Raw genomic sequence first — 23,093 nt, forward strand, 5'->3', positions numbered from 1 at the left:
ACTCAAAGGACGACATCATGGAGAGATTGTGTTTGGGCATACGGTTAATAAGATAGACTGCCGTGGCAAAGGAAAATGGCCAAAATGGGGAAGGAATGGAAGCTTGTTGAAGTAAGGTGGAGCCTGTTTCGACAATGTGGCGGTGTCGGCGTTCTGAAAAACCATTATGTTCTGGTGTGTGTGGGGGAGTGGTCAGGTGCGATATACCATGAGTTTGGAGAAAGGTTTTAAGGGCAATGTATTCTCCGCCATTATCTGTATAGAGAGTGATGGGGGTTTGTTTAATCGTTTTTCGACAATGGATTTAAAGCATTTAAATACAGGGAGGACATCAGATTTATGTTTGAGGGGGTAGAGCCAAATATATTTGGTATAATGATCGACAAAAACTACGTAGTACTTGTAACCATCATAAGAGACTATCGGAGAGGTCCAAACATCCGAAAAAACCAATTCAAGTGGAGAGTTGGAGTGAAGAGAAGAATCATGAAAAGGTAATTTATGACTTTTATTGCAGTGACAAGAATTACAATTGAAGTCGAGTGACTGCCTAGGGGGGAAAGACACTAACTTAGAAGATAACAAATGACGCATAACTTTATTGGACGGATGACCTAGACGATTATGCCATAAGTATAAAGACACATGAGACAGCGGAAAGGCTAGTGGTGACGTTGTCTTTCCCGAAGACGGAGACCAAGAGTAGATGCCGTCTTTAAGTGGTCCTTGATGGAGGATGGCCCTCGTGCGGGAATCCTTCACCTGAAAATGGGTCGGAGTAAAAACAACAATGACATTGTTAGTGGTACATAGTTGGGAAACAGATAAGAGATTTTTGTGCATTGACGGTACACAAAGAGCATTAGAAAATTTAAGGGATGAAGGATTGTATGATGGAGAAAGAGAGCTGGTATGTGTTATTTTCAAACCTGTGCCGTTACCAACGACTACATCATCAGACCCAGTATAAGGAGAGTGAAAAGAAAGGTTAGCAAGATCTGTGGCCACGTGATGGGTGGCGCCTGAGTCTAGAATCCAATCAGAAGAAGCTGAAGTATGGGCAGCAGTATGGGCGGCAGCAAGGGCCTGAGGGCTAGCATATGGCACCTTGGTGGGAGGCTGCGAAGGTGCATAATGTTGCCACGAAAGGGATTTGAGATTTGGACATCTCTTGGCAGAGTGTCCTTGCTCGTCACACAGCTGACAGCGTCCGAGGTAAGGGCAAGGAGTACGTTGAGTCGGTGGTTGCGATGAATGATGAGCCCATGCACCTGTAGATCGAGAGTGACTGGTGTTAGATGGGTTGGACGCGCGGTAGTTTGGCTTGTGCGATGTGGCAGCCTTGGCGATGGTGTTGGCAGTGGCCGGAAGATGGATGTGAGTGTCCTTTTTAGCAGCGAGAAAAGCTTCATGATTGAGAAGTTTTTCATGCAATTCTTCAAAAGAGATGGCTGTCTCTCGTGCTTGTATGGCTCGGGCTAATTCTCTGTATTCATCGTCAAGGCCCTCAAGAATTTTAATAGTAAGATCTTCAATATCAACGGGAGCATTCATCAAGGAAAGTTCATCTGCTTTTGTTTTGACATTTTGCATAAATTCAGTGATTGTCTGGGATCCCCTCATCGGGTGGCTGATTTGTGTTTTTAGTTGCGTTATGCGACCACGAGTTGGTTTGCCATATGTGTGAGCAAAAGTGGACCAAGCATCAGAGGATGTACGGGCAGTCACGATAAACGGGATTAATGAAGGAGATAATGAACCAATAATAGCATTCAAAATGAGTTGATCTTGACAGATCCAGTCGTGATGTGCGGGATTGACAGTGGGAACACCATAGACCGTGATGATGTGCTCAGGACACGGGTGAGTGCCATCAACAAATCCGAGCAGATCATAGCCGGTGAGAAGGGTGGTAAACTGTAGGCGCCATGAAAGGTAATTTGAGGCTGTCAACTTTAATGGAGCTTGTGCAGCAATATTAAACGATGTGATGGGGCGTGATACTGTGGTATTGGCATTTCTGCTGACACTACGTGTGACTTCAGAAAAGGAGTCATGAGTCGGTGAAGACATTGGATAGGCTTTGGGCTGGGAAAAAAAAATTGGAGGAAAGGTGAAAGTGAAGCGGTGGGTTTTGTTTGCTAAAACTTGATTGGAGCTTGAGCTAGTTGCTCTGATACCATAAAGAGGTTGAAGGAAATAATATATTCACACGTTCCATTAGTTGAAATATACATCAATATATACACCTATAGAATTCTAAAATAGATAGCTATCCTAATTGAGAGGATTACAAGAATATACGGAGGATAATCTAATTTAGCTACTATCCTAAAAGATAAGATTACAATAAAATCATACTAATTAACAAAGATTGAATAAGATATGGTAGCCTAATAGTAACATTTAGCACAACACTTAATTCTGATAAAACATAAATCTACAATCTTACATTGCTACTGTTATATAAACTCACATCTGTCAAGCAAGATCCCGTACAATGATATTTTTTTGGAAGCTCGTTACATAAAAAGTATAAAGCTAAGCATGATAGTGATCACCGTTGAGGTTTTCTATGGTGCGTATAAGGATCACTCATTAGAAGTTTCTAAGGTGCGTCTGAGTAAATATATAAATATGTTGAAAAAACTCGTCTTGATACAATAGAAACATTCATCAAATCTGAGACATTACACGAGCGATCGTCACCTATGCTCAAGAAGCGTTTATGCCTCGCATGTCAAACGTTTGATTTTAATTATTTATTTATTTTACTAAAGAACTTCATTCAACTTCCTTCATTTATGAGAAGAAATTTGAGAAAGAGATATGTGAAAACGAGTCTTTGAAACAAGTTGCATGCTTAACAACTAAGTCACGTTATTTAATTTTAATGAATTATTTCAGAAAATATTTTTATTATTTATAATTTTTTTATCATTAAAAGCATCCACTGTAATATGTCAAAAACTGAATAAGTGTCCTTAATCCAATTATTTTCAACTAAAAAAAAATTCGATTTTATTGAGGTGTAATTTATTATTTTTCTACACAACTGAATATAAATTTTTCTACACAACTTTTGTTCTTATTTTTTAAAATAATTAAATTATTTTTATATAATTTTAAAAACAGCAGTCGCAGCACGTAGCTAGTGAGAAGACTCCTAGACTCGATAATACGCGTTGATATTTATGTGAGCAAGTTGCTAATCAGACAATACTTATTTAGTGAAGTTTATGACCAATTACTAATCCAGACATAGTTGGTGTATTTTTTTTAATTTTTTTTATAGAACAAATTTTGCAAGATTGTCATTTTTTTTATAAATATATATATATATATTATATGTTTATAAAAATATTTTTGAATTTTCATTGAGTAGCCAGTTTCGCTCCATGTATGAAAGAAAACTTTGGCTTCCTCCCTAAGAATATATATTTCTTTATTTATTGAATAAAAACCAATCCATTCATGTAATATTATAAAAGAATATTACATGAACATTTATGATCTAAAATATAAATTTCCAAGGTCGACGGAACGGATAATTTCACATTTATAAATAGCAAACTTCAGCCATGTCTATTTCATCTCATATCCAATAAAGTCTTCACCTATAACCACTGTCATTAGCATGGCGGAAGAAAAGCACCACCACCACCATCGCCTCTTCCACCACAAGAAGGAGGAAGAGCAGCCGGTTGAGGCAGTGGTGTACTCGGAAACCGCCTACGGGGTTGATGCTGAGGGCCAACGCTACGAGACTACAGAAACCGTTGGTCACGTTTCAACTCAACTAGATTATGAGAAAGAGCGAAAAGCTCATCAGGGCAAGGAACACCTCGGTGAGCTGGGAACTGTGGCTGCCGGTGCTTACGCCTTGGTAAATTCCTTAATTATTGCCTACAATTTCATGTTATTCTCAACTTACCATGCATGACATTGGATCGTGGAATAATACAAGATTTTAACATTAGTAGATTTGATATAAGTTGGATTGAATTAGCTTGTTTGAATGAATAAAATTCAATTAGAATTTAAATTCACTTTATGTCAAGTTATGCTATTTCATTGGAAATTATGACTGATTTACAACTAAGACGAGTGTTATTTGAAATTTATCAATTAAACGCTTCCCAAATCAAATCCCCCTCTAAATTAAATTTCATCAATCCAATCGCAAACGTATTATTTTGACACGACATCGCAAGATTGAGGTTCACACAAATGAATTCTTCCTGTGTGCATCAATGATATATCTAATTAATTCTCATATATATTAATCTTACAAAATAATTACCTCAAATTCTAAGGAGACTACATTATGATTATATAAATTTATTCAGTCCGGGATATATATGACATTAGGCTCTCTCTTTAAATAAAAGTTAATAATAATAATGGATCGTTCATTTTGTGATCAAATCGGTGAAATCCAGTGTCTGGGAATCCCATCAGTTTCATCACCCTAAATACAATTAGATATAGGTAATCAAATAATAATCATTTACCAAATTATATTGTGTTGAAAAATTCAATTACCATTATATTAATTTTGACATATTTACATGAAAATGATCAGTATGAGAAGCATCAAGCCAAGAAGGACCCAGAGCACAAGCACAGGCACAAAATACAGGAGGAGATTGCGACAGCCGTGGCGGTGGGAGCCGGTGGCTACACATTCCACGAGCATCACCAGAAGAAAGAAGCTAAACATGAACAAGAAAAGGCTGAGGGAAAGCACCACCACCACCATTAGTTATTTTTGGCCTCCCACAAATTTTATGTCATTATATTATTGTGGTTCTTACATATTGTCACAGTCCATTCCATCCTACTCTAAATAAAAATTGTGTGTGTGGGTCTCTATTGTTATGTATGTGTATTTATAGAGAAAAATGGTTTTTTGGTCACCTAATTTTTTCACTGTGTGATTTTGGCCTTCTATGTTATCAAATTTCAATTTTAGTCTTATACTTTTTTTATTTTTGGCAATTCTAAATATTTTTCATCGTGAGTGTTGATTTGACACAAACATGTCAGCGCCACATCATCATTGCCTTGGTATCACGTCACCGTCAACTCGGAAAAATTAAAGACTAAAATTGCAACAACAAAAAAAAAAGCAAAAATAGCAAACTAAAATGAAATTTGACAATATAGAGGACATAATTTCAAAAAGACAGATATATAGGTAGGGATGTAAATGAACCAAATCGTTTGTGAGCTATTCGAAGCTCGATTCGATAAAAGCTCGTTTGAGCTCGTTTAATGAGGCTCGTTAAGATAAACAAATCAAACTCAAGCTTTACAGTATTCGGCTCGTTAGCTCGTGAACATGTTCGTTGGTAAGTTCATGAGTAATCTTTTAGATGAAAAAAAATAGTTTTGATATTTAATTTATTGATTTTGCATATTTATGAAATATATAGAAAAATCTATTAAATTTATTTATTATAATAAATTTACAAATTTTAATAAGAATAATATATTTTTCTTTATATATATAATTTACTTTTTAATTAATTTAATGAAAATTTAAATGTATAATTCATATTTATTAAGCTTGTTTAGGCTCGATAAATGTTTGAATAAGCTCGTAAGCCATACATATATTCGTTAAATAAAGCTCGAGTTCGGCTCGATTATAAACGAACCAAGCTCAAACATTCAAGAGTTCGGCTCGGCTCGACTCGATTACATCCCTATATACAGGGAAAAAAATTTCCCAGTATTTATATTTATATTTATATTTATATTGTTTTATATATGTAGGAGAATACGTTTTTGAGTGTATCATGCCACATTTCACATGGTGTCAATAAAGCTCTTATATTTTCTTGTCTATTAATGGATATCATATCAAGCTGGAAATACTGCAGAGAATATATATAAACAGTCTTTACAAAGTCATCATTTCTAAAACATATACATGATTAATGAAAAATGTGCATCAACCATTATTGGGCTGGGTCAAAGCCCATTTTCAGGCATGGGTTACAGCCCAGTAAGTAAGCATGAAAGGCCAACACTCAAGAATGAATCCGAATGGCCCGAAAAATACAGCCCCAATGAGACGACCCTCTATTCATAAGAAACAATAACATTTCATTCGAGCGCGCTCAAAAATTCATCGTGCCCCTTTGTGTTTCGCAGTTCCTCCAGCCTCGTCCGCTCGCTTGATTTGCGGCGTTCTTGATGTTGCGGTCATGGTTAGGACCAGCCAAAAGAGTTTTGCTAGGAGTGGAATCTTGGGAGTAGTTACCATTTGGTCTTTTTTGGGTATTTAATTTGTGGGAAATTGAATGTTATGTCTGATGTGGAATGAGCTTGAACTGAAGAAAGTTGGTGTTATGTATAGAAATAGGTTAATCCAAAGGTTATATATGTTGTGAAATGAGTTTGAGCTGAATAATAAATACAATTTTCAAATATAAATATGAGCCAAATGTTTGGTAAATGAAATTTGATCGACAATTAATGTGAAATATTCGATGGATAGATGTACACTATTTAGATGCAATCTTGATGTAGTGTCTTAATGGTAGAATCTCATTTTTTGACTTCTTTGTATAACATACATAAATACAAAGCAATATGGAGGGTTTATTTTTAAAAAAAAAAAATAGAAAAGGTTAAAATCATGTTTGATTTCATTGATTAATGTTAGGGAATCATAAGAAATAATTCATTAAATGATTTATTATTTTTAAAAAAAATAAAAATAAACCCTCCATATTTACATCAGTGTGGCTAACAAGTAATTTACTTTAAATATTTAAAAATGAAGTACAAATTTACGGTATTTTTTTTTTTCTTGTTTACGTTATGTAGAAGCATAGCAATATATGATTTTTTAATATAAAAAAAAAACAATTTTCTTATTTTCAAAAGCAACCATTGTAAAATGTCAAAAACTGAACATAAATACCGGTGATTTAATTATTTTATGACCTTGACGAATGTATATAATATTGATCACCAAAACCAAATATTCATATGTATCTATTACCAAATATTAAATAGGATGAGACGACGTGAATACTTGTAAATATCAAACAAGTGTAAATATTCACTGTATTATTTGTCATTTGAGTGGAAGCTACACTTGTTTTATTGTATATATTTTGTCTTTAGTCATTATTTTTTGATTTTACGACAACATTTCAGTAAAATGTGATTAAAATTTTAAAAATATTCAAATTGCATAACAAAAATCGTGAATTAATCGATATAATTTAACAAATAATTGGAAGACTAGACTTGATCATAATACGCGTTGCAATTTATGTCAGCAGACCAAACAATAATATTTTGGCGGAGTCATTATTATCATTTACTAACTCAGACAAAACTAAGATTTAATAATTAACTCTTTCGAATTGTGATGGTATATAGCGAGTCATTTTAGATTAAGGTGTAAAAATTTACATTTTTGTATTAAAAAAATTGCAAGATTGTCATTTTATGAAAATTATAAAAAAAAATAAAAATTAACAGATCGATCGAGTAATGTGTGTTTTTTTCCTTGGATACAAAGGAATTTGCATTATTGGATTGATTTATTGATTCGTTTGTGCATATTTGTCAAAATGAGAATACATTAAAGATAATATATAAAAGGAATACATTAAAGACCCGTGAAGAATATAAAATTCCAATCTGCCCAATTAATCCGTGACATGCCCCTCCACGATACTCACGATATTTATTAGTGGCAGAATCTCAGGGCTTTTTTTAAAAATATTATTCTTTTAAAAATAAATCATTAAAATATTACAAAATCGAGGAGTTTATTTAAATATTGTAATCCGTCTAATACTGTCCCGGATTCTTTTTAAAAAAAAAATAAGAAAAAGAAAAACAAAGGTGTCATGGAGGAGTTGACAAGTGCTTTTTTTTTTTTTACAAGTAAATGATTTTAAATAGAGGTAGATTGGTAAAATAGTCTGAAAAGTACTACTAAATATAGAAACGAATTTTATAATTGAGAGGGATGAAAAAAAATACAACTTAAATGAATGAGATGAAGAGAGTTTTACAATTATCAATTATTCATTAGCATCCACATTTGAATATTTACAACAGAGAAAAAAAATAATTTTATTTAATATAAAATATGTAATTATGTTTTGTTGATATAAAATATAAAATTTGTTATATCCTGATTTTTTGTTTGCAAGATGGTTGAAAATACGAATAATGTGTTATATTTGCGGGATAGACACATTTCAAATAATATCAACGCTGAAAACATGGATGCACTCATACATCCACGTCGGTCTGACAAATATATGTGGAGATTGCATAATGCTGGGATTCACCTCCGTGTCCGCCTATGTCTAGCACGTATGGGTTTCTATGGTGTAATTCAATGTGGTCCTATTAAAAATTATGATAATCATTTGCTTACAGTCATCGTTGAGAGATGGCGTCGTGAGACACACACATTTCACCTTACAGTTGGCGAGGCAACAATCACCCTACAAGACGTTGCCCTTATTTGAGGATTGAATATTGATGGCATGCCCATCACTGGTGTAGATACCGCGTAGAATAAATATATTTTACAACAGCGCTGCGCAACTTGGTTGGGTTTTACGCCTACATCTTATCAGATTAAAGGTTCACATCTTTATCTGACCGCTGTGCTAAACCATTGCCTAAATAATATGATTAATGATCAAAGCACTGAAGATGACGTGACACAATATTTTCGTTGTGTTGCATTAATGATCATTGGTGGTTTTATGTTTCCGGACTCGGAAGGTGCTGCTGTGAAACTTATGTATTTGCAGTTTCTTGAGGACATATAAATGGTTAATACATTTAGCTGGGGTTCTGCTATGTTGGCATATCTTTACAGAGAACTGTGCGACACATCAATCGGATTAAAGGTCGATTTGTGTGGGCCTATTCAGATATTGTAGGTATTTTTACATAACATATGCATCTATGTCACAGACACGCCCAGCTCATGTGCAAACTCCACCGATGTGGACACGAAATGAGTTTGAACCCGGACCATCAACTTCAAATATGACATACACTACTCCGCCTGTGATTAGGGATGACAATTTTTCCCGCGGTTTCGGGGCTCCGCGGGGAAAACCCGAAATGGGACGGGTTCGGGGATATGTTAATGGGTTTGGTTTCGGGTTCGGGGATTTTTAAAAATCCCCGAAATATATTGGGACGGGTTTGGGAATCCTATCCCCATATCAAACCCTCCCAAACCCACCCCGATAACATATATATATATATATATATGTATATATATATATATATATATATATATACACAGTTATATATGTATATAAATACAGTAATATATATATATATTATATAAAAAAATTATATACAGTAATATATATATATATATATATATATATATAAATACAGTAATATATATATATTCGGGTATTTCAAACGGGTTCGGGGACGGGGACGGGGATTTTATCCCCGCGGGTTCGGGGACGGGGATTCCCCGTTTAGGTAGATCCGGGGATGGGTGCGGGAATGAGAGCGGGGATAGAATTAGAGAACGGGGATAGAATTAGAGAACGGGGATGGGGATGGCAAATCCGTCTCCGCCCCGTCCCATTACCATCCCTACCTGTGATCAAGCTTTCCATCGTAAAAAATAAAAACAAACATTTGGTACCTAATCTGGTACAAAGGGCAGGTGGGCAAATCAGAGTCAAGAAGTTATCTTATATTAAATTAATTTAATTACATTAAAAACACTAATCTTGAAATATTTTCAAAAATCACAAAATCATATTTATTATTTTTTTAATATTCTACTATTTTTTAATATCGCGATTAATATTAAAAATATATTATTTAACTAAATTATACTTAATCATATAATGTTAGTGAACAAAATTACAATTATATTAATATAATTTAAATAATACAAATAAAATATTAAATAAATTACTTAAATTATCTTCTCAGAGGTAATTATACGGAACTTGTAATAATATCAACGGACGATCCTAATATCTGAAATAAATGACAAGTATTATCAAAAATGAAAAAAAAAATTTACTTCTTAATATATAATTATAATATTATCAAAGAAATTAAACATTACATCTTGATATTTCTTCGAATGAAATTGATGAGAAAATCAACAAATAATATTAATACAAGGTTGAAGGAAAAAATATGAATTTTACGCATATGAATCGGAGGAAAGAAATAATGTGTGCGAGAATGAATCGGAAGAAGGCGTTTCTATTTAAAAGGGGAAGACATGGTTTGTACACGGTGTCACGTCTGTCACGGATTCCTAGAATCCGTGACTCTCCTTGTTTTTTTTTTTAAAAAAAGAAGAATCCGGGACAGAATTATACGGATTGCAATATTCTTTTTTTAAAAAAAATTTAAAAAAATTTTTTTGAGCCAAGTTCGAACGTCAAGGAATATCATTTTGAGCAGCAAGTCATTCACACCTATTTCAATAAAAGAACAAGTAAGTGGGCTTATAAGTATGTTTTAAAATAATGATGTTCCTGTTGATTTTGAAAACTCAATCATACACTACACGTTTCATGACATTTGATTTTGTATATGTTTCGTTCCGCATGATCTCTTTGCTATGCTATGAAATCTTAAAAATTTACTATTATGATTCGAATAAAAGTGATAAGAACATTTCGGAAACATGACAAGGTAAGGACCTGATGCAGTGGGTTATAATAATCGATATATGGTCTCACTTTCTTAGAGGAGTAACAATTAGAGACTGATCATTATATCATGGATCAGAAGATGAATAACAGTGCTTTGTATAAGTTGATACTCCAATTACAATATGTTTTGATACCTTGTTTTGAATTCTATTTGTCTCATGTATTGATTCATGTTGTGACATGTCACCCTTGAACTCAAATTATATGTATATTTCGTATTTTTGTGTACTATTGTCCCACCATATACTCATTATTTCTCCAAACACCCACCCCCTTGCTTCCCTCTCCAGATAAGGGCGAAGATCAAGTGGAAGAAGGTGAACAACACATTTTTGGGGTTGGTGATCAAGTTCGAGACATGAAGTTTCAAGCATCGTTTTTTGTTTTATTTTTCTTTACGTTATTGCTTTCGCAATTATGATATGCACTGTAAAAACAGTTATGATTATGGAATAGACTAGCTATTGGCTATAAATATTTTATATACTACGTGGTTTGTTGTTTTGCGAATTTAATTGTTAAACAACGTTGATTACACGTCTCGGTTTCTGGGGTGACAATAATCATAAAAACTAAGCAAAATAAGATAAAATTGGATTAACTAAGTTCATTTATTTTTATCTAAAAACATGAATGAATTGAGTAACCATGCAGTTTAGCTCCGTGTATGATCACTTTGGCTTCGTCGCTAAGAATAATTCTTTATTTATTGAATAAAAAACAGCAAATTCATATAATAATCCAAAAGAATATGTAAACAGTTATGATCTAGAAATTAAATTAATTTCCAACGCCAACGGAACAAATAATTTCACCCTTATAAATAGCACACTCCAGCTATGTTTATACCATCTCATATACTCAATAAAATCTTGACTAGTTCAAATTTTGCTGAGGTGAGCGATATATATATATACTCAGCATGCAAGAAGAGAAGCAACACCACCACCTCTTCCACCACAACAAGGAGGAAGAGAAGAAGCCGGTCGAGGCGGTGGTGCACTCTGAAACCGCCTACGGGGTTGATGGTGCGGGTCAACGCTACGAGACTACAGAAACCGTCGGCTACGCTACAACTCAACCAGATTTTGAGAAAGGGGGAAAGCCTCATCAGCGCAAGGAACACCTCGGTGAGCTGGGAAATGCGACTACTGGTCCTATTGCCTTGGTAAATTCCTTAATTAAGTATTGCCCAAATTTCATGTTATTCTCAACCTACCACGCACGACATTCGACATTCGATCATGGAATAATACAAGATTTTAATATTAGTCAGATTTGATATCTAGAAAATTAATTAGTATCACAAATTAAAAATAACCGTGTAAATTATTGTACTGTTATTTTCGTACGTCATTATTATATATGTAATCGTGTTTACAGACCAGACTTGTTCCAGATATTCTTTGTGTAATAGAAAAATTATACAGTTGATCAATCTGAAATATGTAAAATGATAACAACAAAATACAATTATATGTAGGTAATTAAATAAATCATTCTACCAACTCGTGAGCACTCGAATATATGACTCGCGGCTCGCAAATCAAATTCTCTACAATTAAATAAATGTACTAGCTAGTAGCCAAAGCCTAATTACAATTAATGACTATACTCGAACCAATCAACGCAAACTTTTGCAAAAAAAAAAAATAAATCAATCAATTTAATTAATTTTTGCTCGATCATTGTATTACGTTGAAAGATTCAATAACCACCTTGATCCGTCATCTTATCTCACATATATTAATTTTGACGTTTTACATGAAAAATGTCAGTATCAGAAGCATCAGGCCAAGAAGGACGAAGTGCACACGCAGAGGAACAAATTAGAGGATGAGATTGCGACGGCAGTGACGATGGGAGGCGGTGGCTACGCATTCCTGGAGAATCATGAGAAGAAGGAATCTAAACATGCATGAGCAAGAAAAGGCGGGGGGAAAGCACCGCCCACCACAATCCATCCTACTCTAAATAAAAGATTGTGCTTGTGGGTCTCTCTTGTTATACAAGCATGTTGTTATATATATATATGTAAAAGAAATATGTTATTGAGTGTTCATGTGGTATTATGCCATGCATCATTCACATATGGTGTCAATAAAGCTCTTACATATTTTTCTTGTCTATTAATAGATATCAAACTGAAAACATGGCAGAGAATATATATAAGCAGCATTCATAAATTCGTCATTTCTAAAATCTACACATGATTACTAGTACGAAAAATGTGCATCTACCATTAGCCCAAAGTCAGGCATGTGACCCAACTGAAGGTAGAGTGGATGAGACGCTACGGTGATGGCTTAATAAGGCCAGCCGAGTGAAGTCAGCATGGAAGGCCAGCCGAGTGAGTGGTTATCTGAATGGCTCGACAACAATCAATCCCCAAATGAGACCTTCCATTCAGAAGAAACAACATTTCATTCGAGCACGACTTTAGCTCCAGAAACGCGCCCAAACATTCCATCGTGCCCCCTTCGCGCTTCGCAGTATTTCCAGCATCGTTGGCTGGCTTGATTTGTGGTGTTCTTGACGTTGCGGTCACGGTTAGGACAAACCATGGGAGTGTCACTAGGAGGGGAATCTTGGGAGTTACCATTTTGCATTTTTTCGGGAATTTAATTCTTGGGAAAGTGAAATGTTATTTCTGTTGTGGAATGAGTTTGAGTCGAAGCAAATTGGTGTTACGTGTTGAGATAGGTTAAGCCCAAAGATATAGTGTGACTTTCCATTGGGCTTGCCCCCGAGGATTTGCGACATTTTTTTGAGTAATAAATACATTATTCAATTCAATATAAATACGAGCAACCAAAAGTTTGGTAACTGAAATTGATTGACAATTAATGTTAAATATATATGATTTCATTCATTGGTGGACCGATGGTTCGGTGCAGAGCAATATCGACTTATTTGTATAGAGAACATACATATATACCGGCCCTAGTAGATTTTGTGTAGAACTTACTCACACATAATTTTATACACGCACACACATGCACACATACACGTACTCAAAAGTGTAACGTTTGGTCGATGTATCTAAAGCTCACATCGGAATTTAATTCCTCGAGGGCTAACAACTTAACATTTTCGATGTAGAAGGTTGTGTCTGGCTTACACTTAATCTAGCTTAAACTCTTGTACGTTTAAGTTCGATTAAACAATTATTTTTTATAACACACATTTTTTATAGATATTTTCGAATGAAAACGATATTTCTTTTCATTTTTTAATATGTCGATATATTCTTCCAAATTTGTGTGAGTAGAAATGCTTCACTGTGTTATATCATAGTATTATATATTTATATTATGTTCTTACCAGAAAATTTTAAAAAGTAAAACGTTACCGAGTATTATTCAATGAGAATATTAAACCCGGAGGCTCCTAAATTAATATTTGGTTTACAGCTCATGAAAGTGACTGGCCAACTGGGATTGTGTAATGGTGGGGCCCATATGTATAACCGTGGCTTGTTTAAGACCGTCGATCTCTTTCGGTGGAGGCGGCGAAACATTCCAGCACAAATTTAATCTATGGGCTAATATCGGGCTCAATGGGTTATAAATTTTTGGGCAAAAAATTGCGTGAGACGATCGCACGAGTCGTATTTTTTGAGACGGATTTCTTATTTTGATCATCCATGAAAAAATATTATTTTTTATGCTAAGAGTGTTACTTTTTATTGTGAATATCGGTAGAGTTGACCCGTCTCACAGATAAAGATTCGTAAGAGCGTCTCACAAAAGACCTACTCTTTTATATTTTAAATTTGTCCTTTCATGTCATTTTTTTAGTTAATTTATGGTTTCCTTAATGTAAAATTTATTTTAAAAAATAATTATATATCAAGAATTATATAAAATATTTGATCTAAATGTATCATTAAAAAATTATAGTATACACACAACAATAATGTAAAGATAATATTTTAAGAGTAAATGATGAATAAATCTCTAATCTCATATTTTTATTTGTATTCATTCATTGTCGAATAAAAAATGTTTATGTACTCATGAGGCTCACCTATGTTTTCTCGAATGAAATTTGGGAAAAAATATTGAAAATTCAATACTAATATATGATATTTCGTGTACAAGTGTTTCAGATGTGACAATAATACATGATTTTTGAATACTCGTGTATTGATATTAATGACAAATATTTTATCGTATAAAAAGCGATACAAAAAAATTATAATACTAATATATAATATTCAAGTGTTAAATCTTTCAGATCTGGTACTAATATATGATTTTTGAATGGCTAAACATATATAACAAGTATTGATATTAATGACACATGTTTTTTCCGGATGAAAATCAATAAATATTAAAAATATGTTACTAATATGCGATATTTCAGTATCAAATATTTCAGATATGGTACTAATATATGATATTTGAGTATTCAAATAAATGTATTAAATTTTGATATAATATAATTGTTCTAATTTTATACTAAAATTTTTATCTTTTTGTACTAAATTTGAAATAATTAAAACTCAAATATAAAATATCAATACCAAATTTTAAATTTTCACTACTAATTTAATCCAGGCATAGACTTGGGAATGCACCGATATTTTTTGTGGGAATCATAAAAGTGAAGAAAAGTTTTTTCGTCACATAACTTATGTTTGAATTCGTAGGTTTACCATCAAATCTACCATATTTTAATGTTTCATTCACGAAAACGGTGATGAAGCGCGTGACCTTACAGTGACCGACAGTCTGCTGCATGCGTGGATGTACGTTGGTCCTTAGATGCTGTACAGCGCCTTTGTTGGATTGGCAAAGGGATTTCATTTTATTTTATTTTATTTTAATAAAACTTCACAAAAATCTCGGTCACAATCATGGGACTGTTTGACTTTTCACGATTGACTGTTAGAAAGCTGCAATTAAATTTTTTTTAAAAAAATATGTCACATTAAATAATCAATACTTTCTCGCAAAATTTCATATAATTATTTTTTAATTTCTCATTGAAACATTTTCCACACCACTTTCATGTTATCTGCATAATTATTATATTATATTTCACCCGAAGACAACTATAATTTTAAATTTGTAACCTCGTAGGTTTAGAATGTTGTTTATTTATGTTTGTTCGCGATCATCATATTTGTGATTATTTGACTTTACTTATATTGGTTCATCAAACTTGTTTTATTTTCGGTAATTTAATTATTCTTTCAAATAATAACTATCCCTAATATTGATTTAAACAACCATGCAATCAAAGTTAATATAAAGTTAGCTATCATACATCGGTTGGAAGTTGTATATATGAACTTGGACAATACTCTCTCCTTGAGCTAGTTTTTTGGGTTGAGTTAGATCCAAGTCTTAATCTTAACATTGTGTTGGAGACATATTTTCGATCCCGATCAAGGTCCATTGTTATGTGTTAGGCTATCAATAGTTGGATCGTTTTTGTAAACTTTACGCTCCAGATGTTCATTACTGGGCATGAGTGATTTGTTATTAGTCTTACATCAGGTTGAATAAAATTTATGGGAGTTGCAAATATGAACTTGGACAATCCTTCTCATTTGAGTTAACTCTTGTGGTTGACTTAGATCCAAGTTTTTATATTAACGTATACAAAGTTTCGTTTTTTTAGTTGAGAGGGGATTGTTACAATTAGTTTTCGAAATCGAAACTTCGTCCCATATTTGAGATTTTGGTGCCTAGGTGAACTACAGTTCGTTAAGATAATAAGACAAGAGATATAATTAAATTAAGTTTATTTGACCAAGTTAAACATCAACATTAATTAAAAGCAACGTACGTCAGAAGATGCTATTGAATGTATATATAAAAATAGAGGGACTCCGATGTAATCAACATGATTCTATTAATAATAACTTAAGTGGTTCGAGATAGCACATTAACTAGTATAAACTATTAATCTTCATTTAGTCTCTTATAATTAGTTATTAGTTGCAATGTCAGAAATTTTATATTAAAAGAACATATATATATATATATATATATATAGAGGCTTGTTACCCTGCACCCAATGGGTGGAGGGTTTTCGTGGGCGCCACCTGTGCAGCTTTCTTTTAATTTTTTTTAAAAAAAATTTAAAAACAAAAATCAGCAAAATAGGCTTTTAATTTACGCACAAAACCCTCCACCTACCACCTTCACGAACCAGAACAAAATGAAAGAAACACACCACACGATCGGGAGCTTCAAGTGATCGCAATTCTGGAGATCTTGTGCAGGCTTTTTCCGGGCACCTCAAATCAGAAGGTAAATCGAGGTTGTTGGAAATTTTTTATTCCGAAGATTTTTCGAATTTCGGATTTTGTAGGTAGAATATGTGCGTGAAAAATCAAACACTTAAGCCGTCGGAAATAAAAATCGGGTTCGGTGTATGTGTGAATGTATTCGGATTTTCGAATTTTGAATTACTCCGTTGTATCCAAAATGGCTTTTATTTTTAATCTAAAACTACAGAATGTGTTTGCGACCGTTAGTTTGTTTGAGTGTGAGAATGTAAAGCATATTTTAAGAGATAGGGGCAGTGAACGTGCTGCTGTTTGTTTTCGACAACTGAACTAAACTTCACGCTTTTCTGATTAGAATCTATATATGATCGGTTTTCTATTGTTCTTTCATTTTTATACTAAGAAACCCCGTTTGGAGTCTTTGAGAGAGTTGCTCACTTCTTGAGAATTGGGCTCTCTTTCGTCTTTTGAGGCTTGCACGGCCATGCTTTGTTCCTCCCAGACTCCGTGAAAATAACTCAACTTTTATTTTGCTGTTAAATATTCTCTTCTTTTTTGGGGGTTACTATTTGGGTGAAATGCACATGATTTTTAATTTACACGAGACAGACATTTTTATTGTAATGATTAAAGGAGTTGGAGTTTGATGTTAAGCACTTTTCCACCATTCCATGAAAAGTGAATCTTGAAAAGTTTTTGCACAAGCTTGGATTGAAATATTATACATGTTCTAGTGCCAACTCATTTTGCTATGCACAAGACCATAATTATTGCCGTAATTGTTTTGCTGAGTTTTGACAATGGTGAGTTATAAATTATTAATTGTTTATAGTTATAATATTTTGTGTTTGCGTGCTGAAAAAGTTTGTGAATTTTTGTACATTTTAGGGGAAAACATATATTGTTTTTTTTTGGACGTGAACCAGGTATTTATGATACGTGAGGAGAAGCATTTTCTAAAGTTACCGGACATAAGGGTGCTGTCCACCAGTCTTTCAAAAATAGAGATGAGGCAGAAAGAACTTATGACGCATTTATGGTAAAACAAGCTTCATGCACTTCTTCCAACTCTAGTGCAAATGAAAGTTGAAGTTCACCTACATTTTCAAGTTCAAATACGAGGGGAAAAGTTTCGCAGACAGAACAAATAAAGAAGTTGCAAGGGATAGAACAGAACTTGGATGAATAAAGAAGAATTTGGAAGCGATTGTAGAGAATTTTAAATCTCTACAAATTAGTGACCATGATTAAATATGTTTTTGGAAGTTGTTACCTTTGTTTAATTGGAAAATACATTATCAAGTTTTAGTCATTATCTACGTATGGTTAGCAGCAGTAAGCAGCATAGGATAAATAGGTAAGACCTAAGACATGTTGGTATGTGATGTTTATATTTAAGAATTGTGGAATTTGTTTTTTTTTTTTCTACATAAGAGCAAAATTCAAGAGCTTGCCTGATTGCCAACCGTCTACCACAATCGCACAAATTTGAAAATGAGAATCAACCATATTTGGTGACGAAACAGTGTCGTTTAATGAAGTTTTGTCGTCTCCTTAATTTTATGCTTATCTTCTTATCTTTTCTAAACACACCTTCATTGTGGAAGTTTTAAATTATACAATCTAACCATGGTTAAAAAAACGAACATGATATAATAAACTTTTCTTAATTTAAAGTCATATTTATTTTATTTTTTCGTCTGCATGGCTCCTATGGTAGTGAACTTGTTCAAAGTGTAATGATCCGACATATGCTCTTCAAATTGGTATTAACATCAACCATAGGTATACATTTAGTGTCAATTTGTAAAATTTTTCTGCACATTTCACAAGTGGCATCCTACTTGATCCACTTCCAGCAGATCCAGTATTCTAATAGTTTAAAAATGGATTGTGATATGTTCTAGAGCTGATATTTCAGCTCCACTAGATTAACAATCTAAATATCCAAGTTCTGTTTGAAAAAAATTGGTTTATTTTACACATAACCCCATATACCAGTTACACATCTGACCTCAACAACATGAATACACAACACAAGATCGAAATTCCTCGATATAAAGGTGCACAACGATAGGAAGCATCAATGAACTCGACAGATTTATGATCAAGCGCTCTGGACTCGACTTATAACAACTATCAATAGGACGACAACGGAAAGAAGCAAAGAAGTTCTAAGCTTCTCCTCGACAGGATCCATAACACAATCTCTCTTGCCTGCGTCTGAATGATGAAAAATGTCATGCACGATCTCAGTGATCTTGTTAATCAGCTCCATGATTTTCGCTCTAGTGTTATTGAAAACCCAATCCATAATATCCTTCAATGGATTGGATCCATCATCAGGGGAAGCCTCAGCGCTTTCCCTTACTTCATCATCAACTAATCGAGAAGTTTAGCAATGAAACACGAGTCACACAAAACATGTAATTAAAGTTTAACTTTAATATAGCACAAACATTTTAGGGGAAAACATATGTAATCAAAATTTAACACCATACAAGCACCAACAGCAGAAACATAAATACATAAAGATTAATTTCAGTCATCAAAGCCCATTCCAGTTGTCCACATGTTTGTAGTACTTGCAAATATGAAGACGATGATTAGAAAAATATTATCAAAAAAACAAAATTTAAATGCATAAAATAATTTATGTATTTGAGTTACCATCTATTGATCCAAAATCTTCTTCAATCTGAGTTCTCATCTGTGTTATCATTATTTACAGTTGACCTGATAAACGAACTTTGTCATCTGTACTAATATTAAAGAAATTATTAACTTTTTAAAAAATTAATCAATACATACCCGTCTTTCAAATTTGGACAGTTGCGTTTGTCATGTGACACACCTCGACCACCGCATCCACGACTCTGTCTGCCCCTTGATGTTGACTTCTCCTTCGATGATTTTAGTCTCTTCCCACGTCCTTTTGTTCTAATTTCTGAAGGACCAATGATACCAATGGCTCTATCCAAGGTTCTCCTACTTTGAATTCCACTACGTAATGTTCTATTAATATTCATCTCCTTTATTTTGCTATCAATAGAATCAAACTGTTCAGCCAAGAAGTTTGTCCCCTCATCACTGAAAGATGCAACATTAATTAAAGCTGAAGCTTTACAAGATAACCTCATATGTCTAGACATCAAACACCTTTCTGGATCGTCGACCACATTTTGCTCAGCCATAGTGTATAGTACGCCAATCTTTGCATCTTTTGTCCACCGTTTGAGTATATACTGATCAGGTAAGTGGAACACTTGGTTGATACGAAAAAATGCTAACATATGCCTGCACGGAATACCCTCAAATTGAAATTTCATGCAACTACATGATATATCGTCTCTTTGTATGTCATGCGTAAGCAGCCTATGTTTGGCAGAAGAAGAACCTTGAATATTAATGACATTGTAAACCCCAAACTCAATTCCGATAGATGCTTGTTGCACATAATAACCATGACTCGGACTAATTTCATTTTGAAACTCCAACCATTTGTTTTTCGTGTATACATTCACCATTTGCAATTCCATTGGCCAGTTCGATTTAACCTTTGGCCGCTCGTTCATATCAGTATGATCGGCAACTAACTCATTGTGTCTTTGGTGTCGAAGTGCCTTATTGAAACGAAGTTATAAAACCCATCAATGAGATCTTGCTACAGACGTACCTCTTGAAAAATGCATGTGAACTTTCAGACCTCTGACTACTTGACATTCCTGCAGAAAATACATGGTTGAAATATTCCGGCACCCACTTATGTCGCAACTCATACATCAATGACATTCAATCATTTTCTACCAAGTTAGCACAATTCATAACCTCTTCCCATGATCTCTCAAATTCAATAGAAGTCGTAGAATGTACAATGACATTTTTTATGCTTTGATAGTGGTCACGGAAAGTCACCGGGTTCAATTTATCTGGGAATTTGTTTAGAATGTGCCACAAACAATATCGATGAATTGTTTTAGGGAAAACTTCACCTATGGCTTTCGTCATAGCAGGATCTTGGTCAGTTATGATCAAGTTTGGTGCTCCTTTAGGCATGGCTTCTAGAAACTTATTAAGCAACCAAACAAAAGAATCAGTTTTCTCATCACTCAAAAATCACAACCAAAAACAAGAGTCTGATGATGATGATTAACTCCTACAAATGGTGCAAAAATCATCCCATATTTGTTGGTGTTATACGTTGTATCAAACACCACTACATCACCAAATGCAGTGTATGCCCTCCTTGATACAGGATCCGCCCAAAAACACCGAATAAATCTATTGTCTGAATCAGTCTCGTAATCAAAAAAGAAAGTTGAACTCTTGTCTTTCTCAGACAGAAAGAAATCAATCAATGTTTCGGCATCAATACCCTTGTGCTCATCCCTAAGCGTTTTCTCGTAGTTTCTTATATCTCTTTCTGTGCAACCTACATGTTCAGGCCCTCCAGACTCTATTTCAAACAATCGCATTTGTTGACAAGTAGGTACATTTGCTTCTGCAAACTGTTGACTCAGTGCTTTCTTTGCTGCAGAAACAGTACGATGTGAGCGTAACAAATGGACCTTTGAAGGAGTTGATAGTGGATGATTATGACTTTCCATGAAGGTACTAACAACCCAACCTAGACCAATTTGTTCCTTCACAACTGAAATCTTTGACTTACATCCCGTTCTAATCTCACCACGAGCTCTTTCCTTTACTGGTTCATCACTTTTTGATTGTTTACTCCATATGTTTGCATCTGTATGTCCTTCTTTAAAGAATACAAATTTTTTCCAGATAACTTCTTTTGTTTTGTTACTTTTTTTTGCTATTGCTCATTTTTGCACTAAAACCAGATTCTCGTGCGTATTGGTTGTAGAACGAAAACGCCTCCTCTAAAGATTCGAATTGCATCCCTATTTGTGGCTTTTGATTGTCTCCAACTTGGGGAATGTATGACAGTTCATCGCCGCTGTTTTCTTCCATTCTATAAATATGAAATTTAAAAAATTAAAATTGCTACACATACTATGCTGGCTAGCTCTACAAACAATTGATGCAAAATTCCGAAATTTTATTTAATAATAAGAATGGCTTCATGCTCGAGGTTTTCTAATACATTCACACATACACCGAACCCGATTTTTATTTCCAACAACCTCGATTTACATTCACGCACATATTTTTATACCCGAGGTTTTCTAATACATTCACGCACATATTCTACCTACAAAATCCGAAATTCGAAAAATCTTCGGAATAAGAAATTTCCAACAACCTCGATTTACCTTCTGATTTGAGGTGCCCGGAAAAAGCCTGCACGAGATCTCCAGAATTGCGATCACTTGAAGCTCCCGACCGTGTGGTGTGTTTCTTTCATTTTGTTCTGGTTCGTGAAGGTGGTAGGTGGAGGGTTTTGTGCGTAAATTAAAAGCCTATTTTGTTGATTTTTGTTTTTAAATTTAAAAAAAATTAAAAGAAGGCTGCACAGGGCTGGTGCCCACGAAAAAGGGTGCAGGGTAACAAGCCTATATATATATATATATTTATGTATATATGATTTAAGAAGAGAAGTGATGCAATGGCACCGCCAGTATCTAAGACTGAATCATGAAAACAGTGGATCAAAATATGGACAAAATTTGTCAAAATACAATTTAATGCAAGTTGGTTAGAACAAGCATGCTTTCCTTGTCGTGCTCGACCTAATGAGTCCTTTTGAATAACTAAACCACTAAAACAAATTCGAGTTACCGACTATTATGGAATAATATAGAGCCACCCGATCCATTTAATTGACAGCTAAATCGTCTACCAAATATATTTGTACCATGTCTAATTTAAGAGAGGCTACCTATATATTATTATACTTCTTTAGACACTACAAAAAAAATTATGTTTAACGACAGTTATGTTTAGCGACGATTTTTTAACGACGTTTTTAACGTCTCTAAAGTCATCTCGCTAAATATTGCGACGGTTTATCAAAACTTGTCGCTAATTAGCGACGGTTTTGAGAAACTAAACCGTCGCTAAATTAACGATGGTTTTAAAAAAAACTGTCACCTATTTAGCGACGGTTATTGAGAAAATCGTCGCCAAGTTTAGCGACGGAATATGACCAAAACTGTCACTACTTAGCGACGGTTCTAGAA

The 23,093-nt window shown here is 34.0% G+C and overlaps 3 protein-coding genes across 3 annotated transcripts; 2 read left to right on the forward strand and 1 right to left on the reverse strand.

The window, feature by feature from the left end:
• The first annotated feature begins 3,552 nt into the window (after window positions 1-3,552).
• LOC142524509 (uncharacterized) lies at window positions 3,553-4,919 on the forward strand. The gene is made up of 2 exons (XM_075628534.1): window positions 3,553-3,886; window positions 4,586-4,919. The coding sequence occupies exons 1-2, from the start codon at window positions 3,638-3,640 to the stop codon at window positions 4,763-4,765; spliced, it is 429 nt and encodes a 142-aa protein (XP_075484649.1). The 5' UTR covers window positions 3,553-3,637; the 3' UTR covers window positions 4,766-4,919.
• Window positions 4,920-11,552: 6,633 nt separating this feature from the next.
• LOC142525431 (abscisic stress-ripening protein 2-like) lies at window positions 11,553-12,822 on the forward strand. Its single transcript, XM_075629723.1, has 2 exons — window positions 11,553-11,874; window positions 12,485-12,822. The coding sequence occupies exons 1-2, from the start codon at window positions 11,629-11,631 to the stop codon at window positions 12,626-12,628; spliced, it is 390 nt and encodes a 129-aa protein (XP_075485838.1). The 5' UTR covers window positions 11,553-11,628; the 3' UTR covers window positions 12,629-12,822.
• An 8,237-nt stretch (window positions 12,823-21,059) lies between these two features.
• On the reverse strand, window positions 21,060-21,924 carry LOC142523994 (protein FAR1-RELATED SEQUENCE 5-like). Its single transcript, XM_075627719.1, has 2 exons — window positions 21,792-21,924; window positions 21,060-21,706 (listed from the first exon to the last, which is right to left on the reverse strand). Exons 1-2 carry the CDS (start codon window positions 21,922-21,924, stop codon window positions 21,060-21,062), a joined length of 780 nt encoding a protein of 259 aa, XP_075483834.1.
• Between the last annotated feature and the right edge of the window lie 1,169 nt (window positions 21,925-23,093).

This window comes from Primulina tabacum, chromosome 14 (genome assembly GCF_025594145.1).
Source record: "Primulina tabacum isolate GXHZ01 chromosome 14, ASM2559414v2, whole genome shotgun sequence".
In the NCBI taxonomy this organism is placed as follows: Eukaryota; Viridiplantae; Streptophyta; class Magnoliopsida; order Lamiales; family Gesneriaceae; genus Primulina; species Primulina tabacum.

Excerpts from the sequence above, each read along its gene's own strand:
- LOC142524509 (XM_075628534.1), top strand. The coding sequence starts at position 3,638 with ATGGCGGAAGAAAAGCACCACCACCACCATCGCCTCTTCCACCACAAG. Across the intron at positions 3,887-4,585 it reads CTGCCGGTGCTTACGCCTTG|TATGAGAAGCATCAAGCCAA; the intron begins GTAAATTCCTTA and ends GAAAATGATCAG.
- LOC142525431 (XM_075629723.1), top strand. The coding sequence starts at position 11,629 with ATGCAAGAAGAGAAGCAACACCACCACCTCTTCCACCACAACAAGGAG. Across the intron at positions 11,875-12,484 it reads CTACTGGTCCTATTGCCTTG|TATCAGAAGCATCAGGCCAA; the intron begins GTAAATTCCTTA and ends GAAAAATGTCAG.
- LOC142523994 (XM_075627719.1), bottom strand. The coding sequence starts at position 21,924 with ATGGAAGAAAACAGCGGCGATGAACTGTCATACATTCCCCAAGTTGGA. Across the intron at positions 21,707-21,791 it reads CCAATACGCACGAGAATCTG|GACATACAGATGCAAACATA; the intron begins GTTTTAGTGCAA and ends TCTTTAAAGAAG.